At 37.3% G+C, this 15,027-nt stretch overlaps 1 protein-coding gene across 3 annotated transcripts; it reads right to left on the bottom strand.

Annotated features, from left to right (window-relative positions):
• Positions 1-2,747: 2,747 nt before the first annotated feature.
• On the bottom strand, positions 2,748-14,330 carry LOC120718414. 3 transcript variants are annotated; one of them, XM_040006975.1, is made up of 10 exons: positions 13,755-14,330; positions 12,615-12,674; positions 11,846-11,955; positions 8,569-8,707; positions 7,283-7,309; positions 6,497-6,576; positions 6,271-6,361; positions 6,066-6,173; positions 4,439-4,606; positions 2,748-3,386 (listed from the first exon to the last, which is right to left on the bottom strand). In XM_040006975.1, exons 1-10 carry the CDS (start codon positions 13,783-13,785, stop codon positions 3,250-3,252), a joined length of 951 nt encoding a protein of 316 aa, XP_039862909.1. In that variant the 5' UTR covers positions 13,786-14,330; the 3' UTR covers positions 2,748-3,249. The 3 variants fall into 3 exon arrangements, with proteins under 3 accessions (XP_039862909.1, XP_039862908.1, XP_039862907.1); XM_040006974.1 differs by having other exon boundaries at positions 2,748-3,383; positions 11,846-11,961; positions 13,755-14,328; XM_040006973.1 differs by having other exon boundaries at positions 11,846-11,961; positions 13,755-14,320.
• Positions 14,331-15,027: the final 697 nt, after the last annotated feature.

Below are 15,027 nucleotides of genomic sequence, written 5' to 3'. Positions count from 1 at the left end.
AAGGGCTATATAAATACAGGCCAAAAATAGCATCTACATTTGGATGGTAAACACTCCTTTAAACACCATCACAGAAAACAGATTTCACAGTGTTGCTGTTTTCTATATGTTGAAACATATAGAAAACCTTGTGTCAGATATATATTTTTGCAACTCTGAATATAAAAAAAAAATATGTCAAATATTTTGAGAGCAAATTTTTCTTCTGGTTGCTTCCAATGCTGTGTTTGTAGTTCATGTAGTTTTGGTCAGTCAGTGTAATAATCAGCATCATGAACAGGATCAGATGTTGTGATGAGTGAATGAAGTCAGACTGTAGATTTTCATTCTTCTAGCTGTACTGACTGACCTTTGACCTCATGTGTTGATGACTCTTCACCTCTGTCTCCTCTCACAGGGAGAAGATGATCTGCAGGATCCTGCTGCTCATCATCCTCACCTCATGTGTCTCTGGTTAGTTTACAGCTTCACTTTATGAACTCCAAATAAAGCTCAACAACAGATTTGTTCCAGTTCTCAGTGTGTCTGCTCCTCTCTTTCCCTCTCTGTCTCCTCAACAGGATCATTTGTAGTCAATGTGACACAGACCTCCTATCAAGCAGAGGAGAACCACAACATCACACTGGAGTGGACGTTCACCATCATAGATGACATGTCTTTGATTAGTGTCCTCTGTTATCAGAAAATTGAAGAAAAAATAGTAGTCTTGTACAATTTTGTTCATTATTTTGAGGTGTCAGAGTCTCAGGATGAAAAGTTTTCAGGACGAGTCCAGAGTGACAAAGACGCCCTCAGAGAAGGACGAATCAGACTTCAGCTGTCCAGACTCAGGACTGAGGACTCGGGTCTTTATGTTTGTGCAGTGTTTACTAACTACTCCTCAGGTTCAGCAAAATGTGATCTCAAAATCACTGGTAAGTTTATTCAGTAGAATTAATAGACTTTTCAATTTTCACTCTTTCACTGGCTGGACTTTTAATCTGCACTTGATGGAGTTTAATTGTTGAGAATTTTATTATTAGTCAAGATCAGCTTTCATAATTAAAACACATTTCATGCATGTAAGACAAACATCAAAATGTGCCCATGCTGGACATGAACATATGTTAACTGTTTCTTTCTTCTTCTTTTTTTCTTTCTTTTTTTGTCTTTTACAGCAGCTTCTGATCAACTCAGAGATCGACTTTAACACCCAACACAGTTGGGAATGGCACTGACAGCACCACCTCTGATGTGGTGTTTGCCATAATTCAGAAAGAAAGTGCAGACACAAGACTTATTTATAGCTGTAGAGATGAGTTTCTCAGATTACAAGTAATAAATCCAAGTTTCTTTGATGATTTTACATCTCATCAACACCAAATAATTTAATTCCAATTTCTTGTTTAAAATGTATTTTCTGTTTTTTTACAACCTGCAAAATGATCATTAAAGAAATTAATTATAGGATTTGACAAAAGTATTTTTTGTTATGGTGTGCTGGCTCTGTGAAGAAACAATACTGGCTTTATCAAGGCTTTCTGTGTTGGGTAAAAATCAACAAAAACAAAACATCAGCTATTTAACACTAATAAAGTGATTGAAGACACTGAGACCTGAGGGCCATGGCCACAAGAAGAAGCATAAATACTCACAGACAGGTAAGTCAAAATTGTTTTATAGTTTTGATATGGACCAAAGAATATACAGATGACTTTCTGAAAAGGTTTGGTGTGAGTAAGGCAGCAAATGGAATTAAACCCAAAAATTAGTTAAGTGAGAGACATTTTAACCATCAGGATAATAAAGAGAATGAAGAAGAGATAACAGTGAAATTCTGAAAAAAAAAAGTTTTATTTGAATCAATTTGATTTTTAACATGAAACAAAGTAACACTTCTCAATGTTTGTTTTTTTAACATTAGTCAGAAAATTATATATTTATATATCAGTTTGAATTAGCACTTTGAGCAAAATGGCAGTGGTGAAATGTATTTTTAGTTAGCTTCTGAAAAGAAACCAGTTTATTAAAAAAATGACTAAATAAATGTAGGTTAAAAAAAAAACAAAAGCATTTAAACATCTAGTAGAATGGAAACCTCCAGAGTCACAAAATTAAAATATAGAACTTGAATAAATGTGAATAATTCACAGTATTCTACTAAAAAAAATATATCGTGTACAAAAATATTTACAGCAATTATGACACAGAGTGTATTTTTATAGTTCAGAGATTTCACAAATCTCCCTGTAGGTTTAGGGGAAACTAGCCTACATCGATAATTTGAGAGTAACAGTTGTCGCTGCTAAAGCTAACTTTAATCTTGTTTTATGATGCTTTAGTAAATAAAATGAAGTAGAAAAATGCTACATTTTAGGAAAAAACTCATTTGATTTAAGTTTGATGTGCTGATAATGTATAAAACAAACAAAAAAATCATAAGGAAGCGTTAAAGCTAATTTTATGTTTATTGGTAATGAGATGTGGTTCCCAAATGAAGCATCATTCTTGTGTATGTCCATTTGCGTCTTGGGATTACAACCATAACTTATTATTGCAATATTAAACTGTACAAAAAGTTAATCAACTGTTTCCTATATGAGTACTTTGTACACACTAATTTCCCCAAAAATAATCTGACTTAAAACCAAACATCTCTTCTGAGAAAACTTTAGCCTACTTCAAAGGATGTTAGATCTGAGAGGAACTGCAGCCAATCTATACGCTCATGAAGTGATGACATTTGGAAAAAAAAAAAAAAAAAGTTCAGGCGTTATTGCTTAGTCTAGATGTCACAAATAAGCTACCTTGCTTATTTTACTTCCTTTGGTATGAAGTTTGCAGTGTGGTTAGGCAACAATAATAATAAGTCAGTTAAATGCAGGAAAAGTTGTGATTTGGGTAAAAAGAGTTAACATTTCTTCAATCCTTCTTTTTCTTCGATGCAATTTTGGACTGCCTCTTTGAGCTTCCCAAATTGCTCAGTTTCAAACAATTCAATTAAAATCAGTTTAAAGTCCTTCATATAGTCTTAGAAAAAATACTAAATGAGACCAATAAATTTGAACAAAAACATATAAAAAATAAGAAATAACAATAAGAAATCAGTTAAAGCTAGCTTCATGTTTACAGGTTGATGTTAATTCCTTGGTTGTTCACTTCACAATCCATACTAGCTTTGGGAAAAAAACACATGTTGTGCTCATGTCCATGTGCTACGAAAGACAGTCTCTGCCTATATGTTGATGGAAGAGGATAACATTCAAGGTGCTAAGAGGAAGAGGAGGATAAAGAGAATGGAGAGAAGGGGAAGACCGAGGAAGAACCTTCAGAAGAATTGAGGAGCTGATCACACCATGCCGGCTCGTCCAGGTTTATTTCAACAAATGGGTCACTGGAGCAAACTGCTGTGAGAGAGGACAAAGATTGGGATTGAAGAAGACAGTGGATTGCAAAATGGAAAATGCCAACTTATCTGCAAACACCTAATCACTGTGCAGCAGTAAAACATTAAAAAAGTGCCACAGAAACAGATAATGTTCACTTTTAGAGTAAAACTGATGGATCACTTCTGCAGCCAAGACTTTTAAAATGCAGACATTTTCATTTAAAGCCAAATGGTCTCTACCTTCAGTTGGTCACTGACCTGTTGCTACTGTAGGTCTACCTTTTGAATTTTGCGTGAAGTAAAAACATTTCAGGAAAAAAGTCCACATTTGGAGGTAGGGATTGATGAGGGAGACATAATTCACATCACTCCTTAGACCAGCGACCACAGTAAGAGTCCCATATACAGCTGTGGTTGGACGTTTCCGTACACTCATTATCGGCATGAATGTCATGGTAAATAGTCTGACAAGGATAAAGCCTATTAAATTTTTAATTGTAATCATGGTTGACTACAACTGGCAGGTTTTCTTTGCCGCATAAAACAATTTGTTTAGCAGCACTTATTGGAATAAATATAGGGGCAATCGTGGCTCAAGAGTTGGCAGTTCGTCTTGTAATCGGAAGGTTGCCGGTTTGAGCCCCGACTCCGACAGTCTCAGTCATTGTGTCCTTGGGCAAGACACTTCACCCGTTGCCTACTGGTGGTGGGCAGAGGGCCTGGTGGCGCCAGTGTCCGGCAGCCTCGCCTCTGTCAGTGCGCCCCAGGGTGGCTGTGGCTACAATGTAGCTTGCCATCACCAGTGTGTGAATGTGTGGATGACTGGATGTAGTGTAAAGTAAAACGCTATACAAATACAGGCCATTTACCATAAAGAGTTGAGCCATATGTATACAAAGAATTTCAGTGAATATTTCATGTTTTGTCTTTAGACATACATAGAAGCGAGTTATATTTTGGAGCTTCATGGTAAACTTTCTCGTGCAAGTCCTGCATGATTTCTGAAAATGCAATAGAGAAATGACCGTACTGCTTTGTGTTTGTATTTGCATTATTAAAGAAAAATCTTACTTGGGTTGTTGTTGTTTTCATTCTGCTGCTCCCCAGTAGCATCAAAGAAAAGGCTGGTACTGCTCGGTGGGTTGGATATCTTGTCAGCTTCATCGCTACTCAGTGAGGGAGTGGTGTTTTCAGCGGGTGAAGTCTCCACACCGTTTGCTTCTGGCTGTTCCTCAGGAGCTGAGTAGAGAGGTCAAACAGAAGACAAACAGGATTTGTAAGATAAGGTGTAACTTTCTTTAGTGCTGCAGAGTTTTGGGTAATCCCCACGATGCTAAAGATATTATTTTGTGTAGTTTAAAGCCCTTCCCACAACATACAGTACTTTTTTCGAAACATGTAATTTGCAATCTTATTTGTAATTTGTAATCTTACTGTGTCTCTGTCCTACCCAAATAATTTTACTTTACTTCTAAAAAAATAACTTATTGATGGCAAAATATCTTGCCTTGTAGTTTAGGCTGTTTAGAAATAATGGCGTAGTGTGGAGGCATATATTCTTGGACCTCTCTGGGCCGCTTATTACAAACAGAGCATTGTTTAAATCCTACTTTAGTGTTGATGCTGATCATGAGTAAAACACAGTGTCACAAAGCTCAAATCTCTCAGTGTGGTTTCTTGTGAATGACAATGCGTTCACAGTACTCAGAGGCAAGAAGTCATGAAGTACAAATACATAGTTACTATACCTAAGTACAATTTTCAGGTATCTGTACTTTACTTAGTAGTAATTTAAACTTAGTAGTTTTTTAACGTTTACATTTTTAAACAACACAGAAATGACTGCAGGTGTCCATAAGTTGCTGCGGTACTTTAGCATCTAGTTAGCCTTACACAAGTGGAGCGAGCATAAAGGTAGTAACATGATTTGTCAGGTAACTTTACATGCAGAATTTTTATCAGCTAAACAAACATCAGAAAACACAAAAAATGCTTGTGTGCAGTTTGTCTCACAGTGAGTTGTAGATAAAAATCCAGCTGCTGTATTTCACAGGAAGAGAAAAGAAAGAGAGCTAACTTCACTCAGATATAGAAAAAGATAAGAAAGACGGGACAGGAGAGGAAGAAGAGAGCTTAGATTTAAAGGTAAGGACTGCTGATTTAAAGCTCACATGTAAGTCATTGTGTTGTTAAATCAGATATTGGGTCTGTACATATGACATTATGTTTTTTTCATAGTGTGAAACATGCTCAAAATAAAACTGAGGCAGACTAACTGTTGCATGTTAGTGCAGGATAAACGGCTTAGTTTGCTGTACTGTGATGGATTTAAAGTATAGAACAGAGTGTGACTGGTGCACAGTGGTTGTGGTTTCATGCTCAGAGTTAGTTTACATCAAGTGTAGCAGTGGTTCTATAATACTTTTCTAATCTACCTGAGGACCCAAAGTGTTTTTTAGGACTATAATTAACCAATATGTGTTCCTAGTAGCGAAACAGTAGTAGAATTTCTCAGATGTGTTCTATTGAGATCTGGTGAATATGAAAATTCTAGTGCTATTATGATGGCCATGAAGGACATGAAGGATTTTCGCGTGCTCGTCAAAAATATAATTTATAGTCAGGAGCTTTACATTTTATTCACTTGAAAAATTTTTAACTTTTTCTTTGAGAACTGAAAAACAGTTTCATTTTGTACCGTTCTCTCCAGTGGAGTCCTTTTCCTCCGACTGTAGACTCGTGCCATTAGCGACCGGTGGAGGTGAAAGGTCATCGGTGGCTTCAATATCTTTAGGTACTGGTCGCTCTGAGATGTGACACACATACAAACGCCAAAGCAAACTCATTAGGATCATCTTAAGTGCAGACATGTATATATAAAATGTAATTCCACAGAAACACACCCAGATCATCCAGGTAGACTGGCTCAAAGGTGCCAGTGGGCTGGTTGAGATGACCAACAGGATTTGGACGCTGGAGGTCAAATGAATATGTCTGCACAAACAAACAAAAAAGCAAGCAAGATACTAATAAGCGAACATGATGTGTGTGTACCTGTTTTAATTGTAATATAATAAGCAAAGGCTAAGTGCACAGAAAACAATTTCTACTTCCATTTCTTTTTCTTACCCTGGAGGCTCGCCTCAAGAGGTAGAGGATGATACACAGAATTATAATCACTATGATGATAAGCGCCAGGACAACATAACCTAGAGACAAAGATAAGCAGAGCTGTTTTAAAAGAAGTGGTAATAACATTGGGACCACCCAAAAAAGGGAATGGGCTTTAAAAATTAATATTATGCTGTTATTCTTATGTTGTTAAACTCCTTAGAACATCACTTAAAAAATATAAAAGTATTTAAAAATGCAAAAGTAGAATTGTAGAGAAATTACAGTGTCAATTTTTTATCATGTAATCAGCATTGCAACCACAAGGGGACACTAGCATTTTTTATGGTTGATTTTTTTTTAGTCCCACCAAGTAAGAAAAACTAAAAGGTGTCTCGCCCAGGCAGCATACACATTTGAGCCAAATCTAGCCTACTTTTGGCACTGGCCAGTGTTCTGTGTGGCATGTCGTGTCAAAACTTTAGTGGAACTGTGGCTGAGTAGTGGTAACCAGGCACATCCTGAGTAAGTGCTGCCAGTCACAACCCAAGGCAGCTCACAGGAAACCACTGATATGTGCCAAAAATTCCGTTAACATCTAAAAAATTTCACTGTTTTGTTTTTTCTTTTGTTTTTTTTAAATATAGATTCTAGATCCTATTTATTACCACTGAAACAACTGGCCACTGTAGTTTTAAGAAGTTCACTACAACATTAGTGTCCATTTGGACAGTTGAAAATGATAGCAGAATAAAACAGACAGATGTTTAAATACATAATAGATAATATAATAAAGATTCTTACCTGCAGACGAGCCAGCTGGAGGGGGTGCTAAAAGAAACAAACAGCAGGCTCAGTAATTCAGCTAAAGTCAGTTTATGTTTTTTTATAATAGAAAAGTGAAGCAAATTCACTTTATAGGTAAAAGCGTAGCATATGTCTGAATATTTAAATTACAAGAGGATGAGCATTTGATTTTTCTTTAGTTAATTTGCAACATTTACAAGTGACTTTCTGTTTAGCAGGCACTATTTAAGCATAGTGATTCAATTTAAGTCAGTAACTCCTTTCCATCTATCCATATCTCCTGTTAGTATCCATGTGATTACTATTCAGAAACTGCTTTTCAAAAAAAAAAAAAAACTTTAAGGATTATTTCGGTTTAATATCCCAAAGAATCGATTAAGGTGTTCCACAAGGATCAGTACTGGGCCCCTTTTAATACTTGTTTGTTTACAATTTTATTACAATGATACTTTTATATCTACTACTTACGTACTTTTCTATCTACCCCTCACCAGGTCTGCCTTTGTTTTAGTCCTGTCTATAGGAAATACCCTAAAACCTGCAAATTAAAATACCCTGAACTTTGGTTCGATTGCAGGCTGTCCAACAAAGTTCAAACTGAACTTGGAGTGTATTTCTATTTTCAATAGGACGATATGTTTTTCTCTCTACTATACATTAAAATTACTTTTTATAATCCACAACAAGAACTATCTAGCTAATGGCCAAGTTTAAATAAAGCAATGAACCTATTTCTATTTCATGTTGACTTTGTGATTTCCAAAAATATTTCTGCTGATATGTTGCTTCTTTTGGATTATTTATAATGTGACTAACCCTTATTCTAAATCTTAGTTAACTTTATTGTTTTAATTGTCTTTAAAATGATAGATAATGATAGATAAAGATGTTTTACATGTTACATGTTTGTTTTGAGCACTATATATCATTTTAGATACAAGAGATCAAAAGTCAAGCAGAAACTTATTCCTTCTGCTTGACAATATGGCTCAAATGATTAACCTGAATTGATATTTAAGTCCTAATTTTAAAAAAGAAAGAGGAAAAAAGGGGTACAAGTGTGCTGCTTTGTGGTCCTTTTATGTGATACGGTGACGTGCCACTGTGTCTGAATATTCAGTTTGACGGTGTGTTAGAATAGGGTGAGAGTGTTTGAGTGGTTGTGTCTGCAGCCTGCTTACAGCTACAGAGCGTGTGAGCCTGCGAGTGTTGTGGTTTGATGCACAGGAAGACAACTTGGGGCGCAGAACTTGTGCATGCGCTTTCTGAATATGTGACGGTACCTGTAGTTCCTGAGCTGGTACTTGGTGTCGTTTGAGTCATTTTACCACCACGGTCTGCTCCTCCTTGTGTGACTATGCTGGTAGTCTCTTTTGTTGGTACATTAGTACTTGTTAGAGTAGTAGCCACTGTGCCTCCAGGCTGTGAAGAGTAACAAACATCCTTTGGTTGTAAACATTTCATCCTGTAATCTGCCTGATTTCTGTTTCACTCATTGAATATGAAGGCATCTGACTCTGTACAGCAGTAGTTTCTGATTCAAAAGGCTTCCTGTGAGGAGTCTTTGTAGTTCAAGTGAGTTATTTTTTGATGTGGGAAGCCATGTCTATAGACTGTGAATAAAAAATAAATAAATAAAGGTGACTGTAGCCACCGTGGTATCACCCAGTGGTTTTAGAAGTCTTATTTCGAAGGCTTGAGTTGAAAACTTTTCAAGGCGCCATCTTGTTTTATTTGAAATTTGACGTCACCATTGAAGGATGAGTCTGGATGTGAAACCGAGCTCACTGCATACTCGTGCAGAAGCCACAACCTAATTCATACACTCCTTTCTCATCTATTTTACTCAAATTAGACTATAAATTTAAAAAAGGACATTATGTTGAGTCCAATATGACTTTAAACTAGCATCAGAGTCCATAAACTCCGGAAACAAAGCTCCCCACAGGAGTTTCCGCACCGGAAGTAGCATATGCTAACGTGCACATAGTCAATTGTGTTGCTAGGACTGATTGGAGGCAAATTTCATTTCAAAAGACTACTCGAGGGAAGCCTTGGTAAAAGCATGGTTTTGTACAAAGTGTGCAAAACGGAGTTTGCATACCATCGAAGCACTTCAACCTTATGTTACCATCTAAATGCAAAACATGTTGCAGCGAGCGCAGAAACTGTGGGAGCTATTAGCGCTAGCAGTCCAAGTACCAACAAAAGGTGTCGGCAGCCCAAACTTCAGGCTTCAGGACCAATATTAGTAAGTCAACAAACTTTGGATGGATTGCTCTGGACTGTAGACCACTATCAGTGGTAGAAGATAGTGTTAGAAAATGTGCTACAGTTAGCGTCAGGTGATCCAACTTTCTAACTGCCATGGCGAAAGACTATTTTAAGTAAAATTCAACAGCTTTTTGACATTGATAAATAAGCAAAATTAGATGCATTACAGACAGCCCTGCTAATATGGAGGAACTACACCAGGAACAAACAAGACTGGGGCAACAGAAAGAGCCACTCATACAGGATGTTTCCACACTGTGGAATTCAGCCCTGGATTTGGTTTCTCGTCTACTAAAGAATCAAGAGGCTGTTTTTACTGCTTTAGACAAACAAAAGCACAAGCTAGTCATTTTAACTCCATCAGAGCTGGTAAAACTCCTAAAGCTGCCGACTGTCCTTGAGCCATGCAGGTAAATAAAACTATTTTTAACAGTTTCTTCAAAAAGCCCTATAGTTACAGTTATTATGTGGATAAATAATGAATTTCTTGAACCGTCTGCTACCGGTTTGTGACTGAGCTTCTTGGAGGTGAGACATGTGTCTCATGTTCAGTGGTTTTACCTGCTTTCTGCCGCTTGCATCACACCATGGTCTCTGATGATGACTCAAACTACATGGTGAAATTTAAGACTGCCTTCACAAAGGATCTATCCCAACATGTAGCTACACTCAACCATCAGTGGCTCAAGATAGCTATTGTGCTTGACCCACGCTTTAAGGACTTCACATGTCTTGCAAGGGTAGAGCGAGAAGAGGTTTGGACCAGCCTTGAGGCCCTGCTGCAGGAACAGTGTAAAAATGCCACCACAAAGGAGCCAGCAAAGACAAAGACCCTCCTCCTCTCTTCATTGTCTTCATCAGCGAGACAGACTGTCCACTGCAGTGGTGGTCCAGTCGAGCAGGGACCTACCCACAGCTGTCTGTCCTGGTATTTGATTAGTCCCCCCACTTCTGTCCCCTGTGGGAGACTGTTCTCATTTGCAGCTCACATAGTAACAAAAAAGAGAGCTGTCTTGAAAATGTGAACAGGTTAGTTTGTCTAAGTAACTGGCTGAAAGAGACCGACAGTAAATAATATATATATAGGTATAGTGAGTCCAATGGGTTTGCTATTTTCTTGCACTGAAATGTTCGATGATCACACTGTTTTAGCCTAATGTTAAAATAATGTTGGCAAAGGTTACTCAGAGTTTAAAGGTGAAGCTGGTCAAATAACCTTTTATGTTTTTGCCTTATTTTTTTAAGAAGAAAAACTGCACTTTATGTTGAAATCTGTATTACTATTATTAATTAAAGACAATACCATTTCGAAAATGTACTTAAAGTACTTAAAATAGCACTTTATTTTTAAGTCCGCCCAATTTTGGAAAGGGATATTATTTTTTTCTATTTTTTTCTCTCCAGAAATTAAAAGTGCTTAAGTTCACAATATTCATGTCCATGTCTATTATTTGATTCTGTCGCCCACTAAAACATTTTGGATTAAAAAAACATTTGCGCTTTGGGGCAAATTTTCTTGTGTGATTAAATGCAATTAATCAGATTAATTAATTACAAAGCCTCCAGTTAATTAGATAATTTTTTTTAATCAAGTCCCACCCCTAGTAATACTAACTTACTACTATGAGCTTTGGCAAATAAAATAATAATTTAACTTTTGGTATCCTACCTTGACTTGGGTGTTTTAATTAATTATTTACATTTTAAAAGGAATTAAACAAAGCTATGAAATTGGTGTGCTCAGTGTTATTCATCCTTTGCTGAACTGTTATATTTTTCTTCATCAGTAGCTGAAAATAACTATTTGGGATGTAAAGCTGTTGATGGAGAATCAAGTCAAAGATTAAACTGAATTTGTGAAAACAGAAATTGAATAATTGCTCTTTATGTTGTGTGATGATCAGAGTTGTGATTAAAGGCAGTAAACGACAGCTTGTGGTTCTCCAACTCTCTCTACGTCTGTGCAGCTACTCTGCTTTTAACTACGCAGCTTCATAGTGACAACAAGACTTCAGGAAGTGACTGCATGTTGTGCACCAGGAAATAGCTCCACCATGTAACTGTGCATAAAGCCTGAGTAGGTGGCTTTTTGCACTTTAAAAAGAACCAGACTGCTGTAGGTGTTACTTTTTATTCCCTTCTTAAAATAAAGCCTGTTTGAAGTTTATGGTCACTGAATGGATGCCAATAATGTGAACTCATAAGCATGAATTCCCAAACCAGACTTTGTCGTTTTACACTTTGAGAACCAAGATTTGCTATTTAACTTTCAGATAATTGACTTACCATACTGTTTGTTTCCTCTGCTGTAGTACTCTCAGCGTCTGTGTCATTTTGCATCTCGTTTTCAGTTCCTTTTAAAACGTATGTGGCAGCGATTGAGGGGACAGGAGAAACTGTACCTGACATAAAGGAGAGACGCATAAAATCACTTTGAGGCCACAGTTAACCTCCCCCCTCTGAAAATAGCACTGTAAAATAATAAACTATTACAACTCTGCAAATAATGAAGTGATATAAAAAATAAATTGAGTGACACAGTTATGCAACAACACAAGAGAAACAGCAGTCTGCTTTAGAAGATAAACCAATGCAGATTTTTATGGTAGTTTAAGAAGCTACAGAGTGCTGACCAGGTTCAGGGGTTAGTGTCTAAATCTGAATAGATTTACACAATACATGAGTTGTTCTTATTACAGAGGACATTTATACTGTAGCATTGCTACTTTTTTAAGGACAAAAATACTCCAATATTCTCTACTTTACACCAGAAAGGAAATCAATATAAATAGATTTTCAGGTTATCAGATCAAGTGACTTTTATTTCTACAGCCTAATATTACATGTAAGGGTTCATAGACTTTACAGGCATAAACAAAACATATTAAGGACATCAGAGAATTATTCAAATGCTTTCAAAAAGTCAGACTCTTGCTTTTTCTCATTTTCATACCACAGGTCCATCTGTATTTGGACTTGTGGTATGCAAGAACCTTGATATTCTCAGCTTGTTTTATGTTAATTAAATAATTTTCTAATTTCCCGTGGAACATACCGTTGGGTTGCACATAACTTGCACCATTTTGTCCCAGGCAAATAGGAGAAACTGCTAGAACTGAAACAAAGAGAGAGAATGAGCAACAGATAAACATGAGGTTAAAAATGAGCCAGTTAGTCATGGAAAGAAATCAAATTAAATAAAAACATCTAAAATTGCCTCAGGACGCAGACTGTGGGTGTGCAACATGATTCTACACTTTACCCTAACAAGTAAATGTCATCCAGATTCTGTGGCTAGCCGGTGTGAGATACACAAACCAACTAAACATGCTCATTTACGGTCACTTGTTTGACAAAGCACGCTTGTTAACTGCTGCTGCAAATACGTGTGAAAAACAGAACAGCTGGTGTGAAAATGAGAGCAGAGAATGGTGAGAGAAGCAGGACAGGAGATATATCATTTTAAATCGTATCAATCAGTCAGTTACAAACTTTCATTCACTCTGCACTCTGACCTTTGACCTCTCTACCAAAGTTCCTCTGTAAGCCTGCAAGCCTTATCTGTATATTACATTGTTATATGTACTGCATACATGTTCTGTGGTCCTAATTTATAGTAATTACAGCAACCAAAACACTTTCATGTTTACAGGGGCATTCACGTTTTTTGTGGTTGACAAATTTAAATTTGTAGCAAGACAAATAATTCGAATAATTATAGCTAAAGAGAAAAGCCTCATGTTGAATTAATACATTCTCGTAATCTGTTAATATTTGCATTGATTTGCACAAAAAGCAGATTCAAAGAAGGGCGTGCATATGGCGAGATTCGTGTGCTCCCAGATTACTTCCTGGATATGTCATGCTTCTCGAGTCCCTGAATGACACTGAAATGTAATCAAATGCATGCAAGTGCAGATTTAAGAGCAAATCAAGGCTTTCCTTGTGTTGGTCAAAGAAAGGTTTGATGTGGAGCAAAAACTCGAGCCTCCTGCAGCGTCTGACCGTAAAAACAATCTGAACGTTGCCCTTGAAAGCTTCTGAGTTTTTGAGCGCGCACAAGGACCCCGATCGCAAGCTTTTCTGTTCCCTTTTAATTTTATTTTTAACTTACCACAAATTCAAACTTCCTCTAGCGAGATAATAGAGCGTGAAATCAGAGATGAAAGCTGCGTGACAGTTGAGTTAAACTCACCGAGGAAGCAGACACGGCTCCACAGCTTCATGGTGGTGATGAATTTACTTTTCTCTCTCTCTCCTACTCACTGAGATTTTAGCCACTTAAAGTTGACGTATGACCATCAGCAGGACTGGTGAGTTTCCTTTTTTGTTTTTTCCTTATTTTGTCCTTTTTATAGCGATCCTCTTCTTCTGATGCTGCTCTCGCTCCTTAGCTATGAGCTTTCTGCTTGCCGCTTTCTCTCTCTCTTCCTCTCTCTCACGCTCTCCTCCCGCCCTCACTGTGTCTCTTGTCACTCAGTGCCTGTTTCATTTGTGCTTAGTGCTCTATGCTTGTTCTGTTAATGCACGCTACACAAGCTAAAGCATGCTGAAAACAGGGCGGTTGATTGATGTGGGCCCTTTATTTCGAAGAATCTTAAAGTTTTGTACCTTCATCCAACAACTTTAGGATGAAGCTGAACCTGGACTGTGGGTTACAACCTATGACCCAGCATCAGTTTTGGGTTAGTCGCTGGTCCTTGAGTTGCAGGTTGGGATTATAATCTCTGTAATAATAATAATCAGGTGAAAACACTGAAAAAAGGAGAGCATCATATCAGATGCATGCTTACATGCTGTTCTTCTTCACTCTTTTTGTGTCTACTTCTCTTTTTCTCCACCTGCTGCAGTCTACCCCCCCCCACTTATTTCTCAACATCTCAACCCACTGTTCTCGCTCTCATATTCTCTATATGATCTGCATGTATCTCCACCCTCTCATGTTTCCCTCGCTCTCAGGAACTGAGTCATCGACCACAGGCACAGGATGCTAGCTCAGTTTTGGCCTCTCACCTCAGAAACACATCGGCAGGACCTCTTTAGTGTTAATTTTCACTGGTTTAAAGCCACGACACACCATATAGCATTTAAAAAAATGCTTACACAAACTCCAGAAAGGGAAACGATTGCCTAAAGTGTTTGAAATCCAGCTTTTGGTGCATTAGATGCTTTAAATTTGCAGCTTTTGTCCCATTTTTTTAACCACAGTCTGAATGTTTTGATCCAGATTATTGAATGTCTCAAGCTTTTTGTGGCTTACAATAGTTTTCAACTTGCGTGTCTTGTCAGATTTCGCACAGTGATTCTCATGTGATGTCTAATGTTAACCACATGAGGGAGAAGTTACACAAAACTACAGCACAGAAATCACTGATGTTGCAAAGATGACACTGATAAAGGATGGCAACAATATAAGAGGCAGAGCAAGATCAAGATCAGTAATTTCAGATGAAATTTGAGCCGCTGTG

This window comes from Simochromis diagramma, unplaced genomic scaffold, assembly GCF_900408965.1.
Source record: "Simochromis diagramma unplaced genomic scaffold, fSimDia1.1 OVJJ01000141.1, whole genome shotgun sequence".
Lineage (NCBI taxonomy): Eukaryota > Metazoa > Chordata > Actinopteri > Cichliformes > Cichlidae > Simochromis > Simochromis diagramma.
Note: the sequence above shows the minus strand (reverse complement) of the source record. Positions and strands in the feature narration are given on the sequence as shown.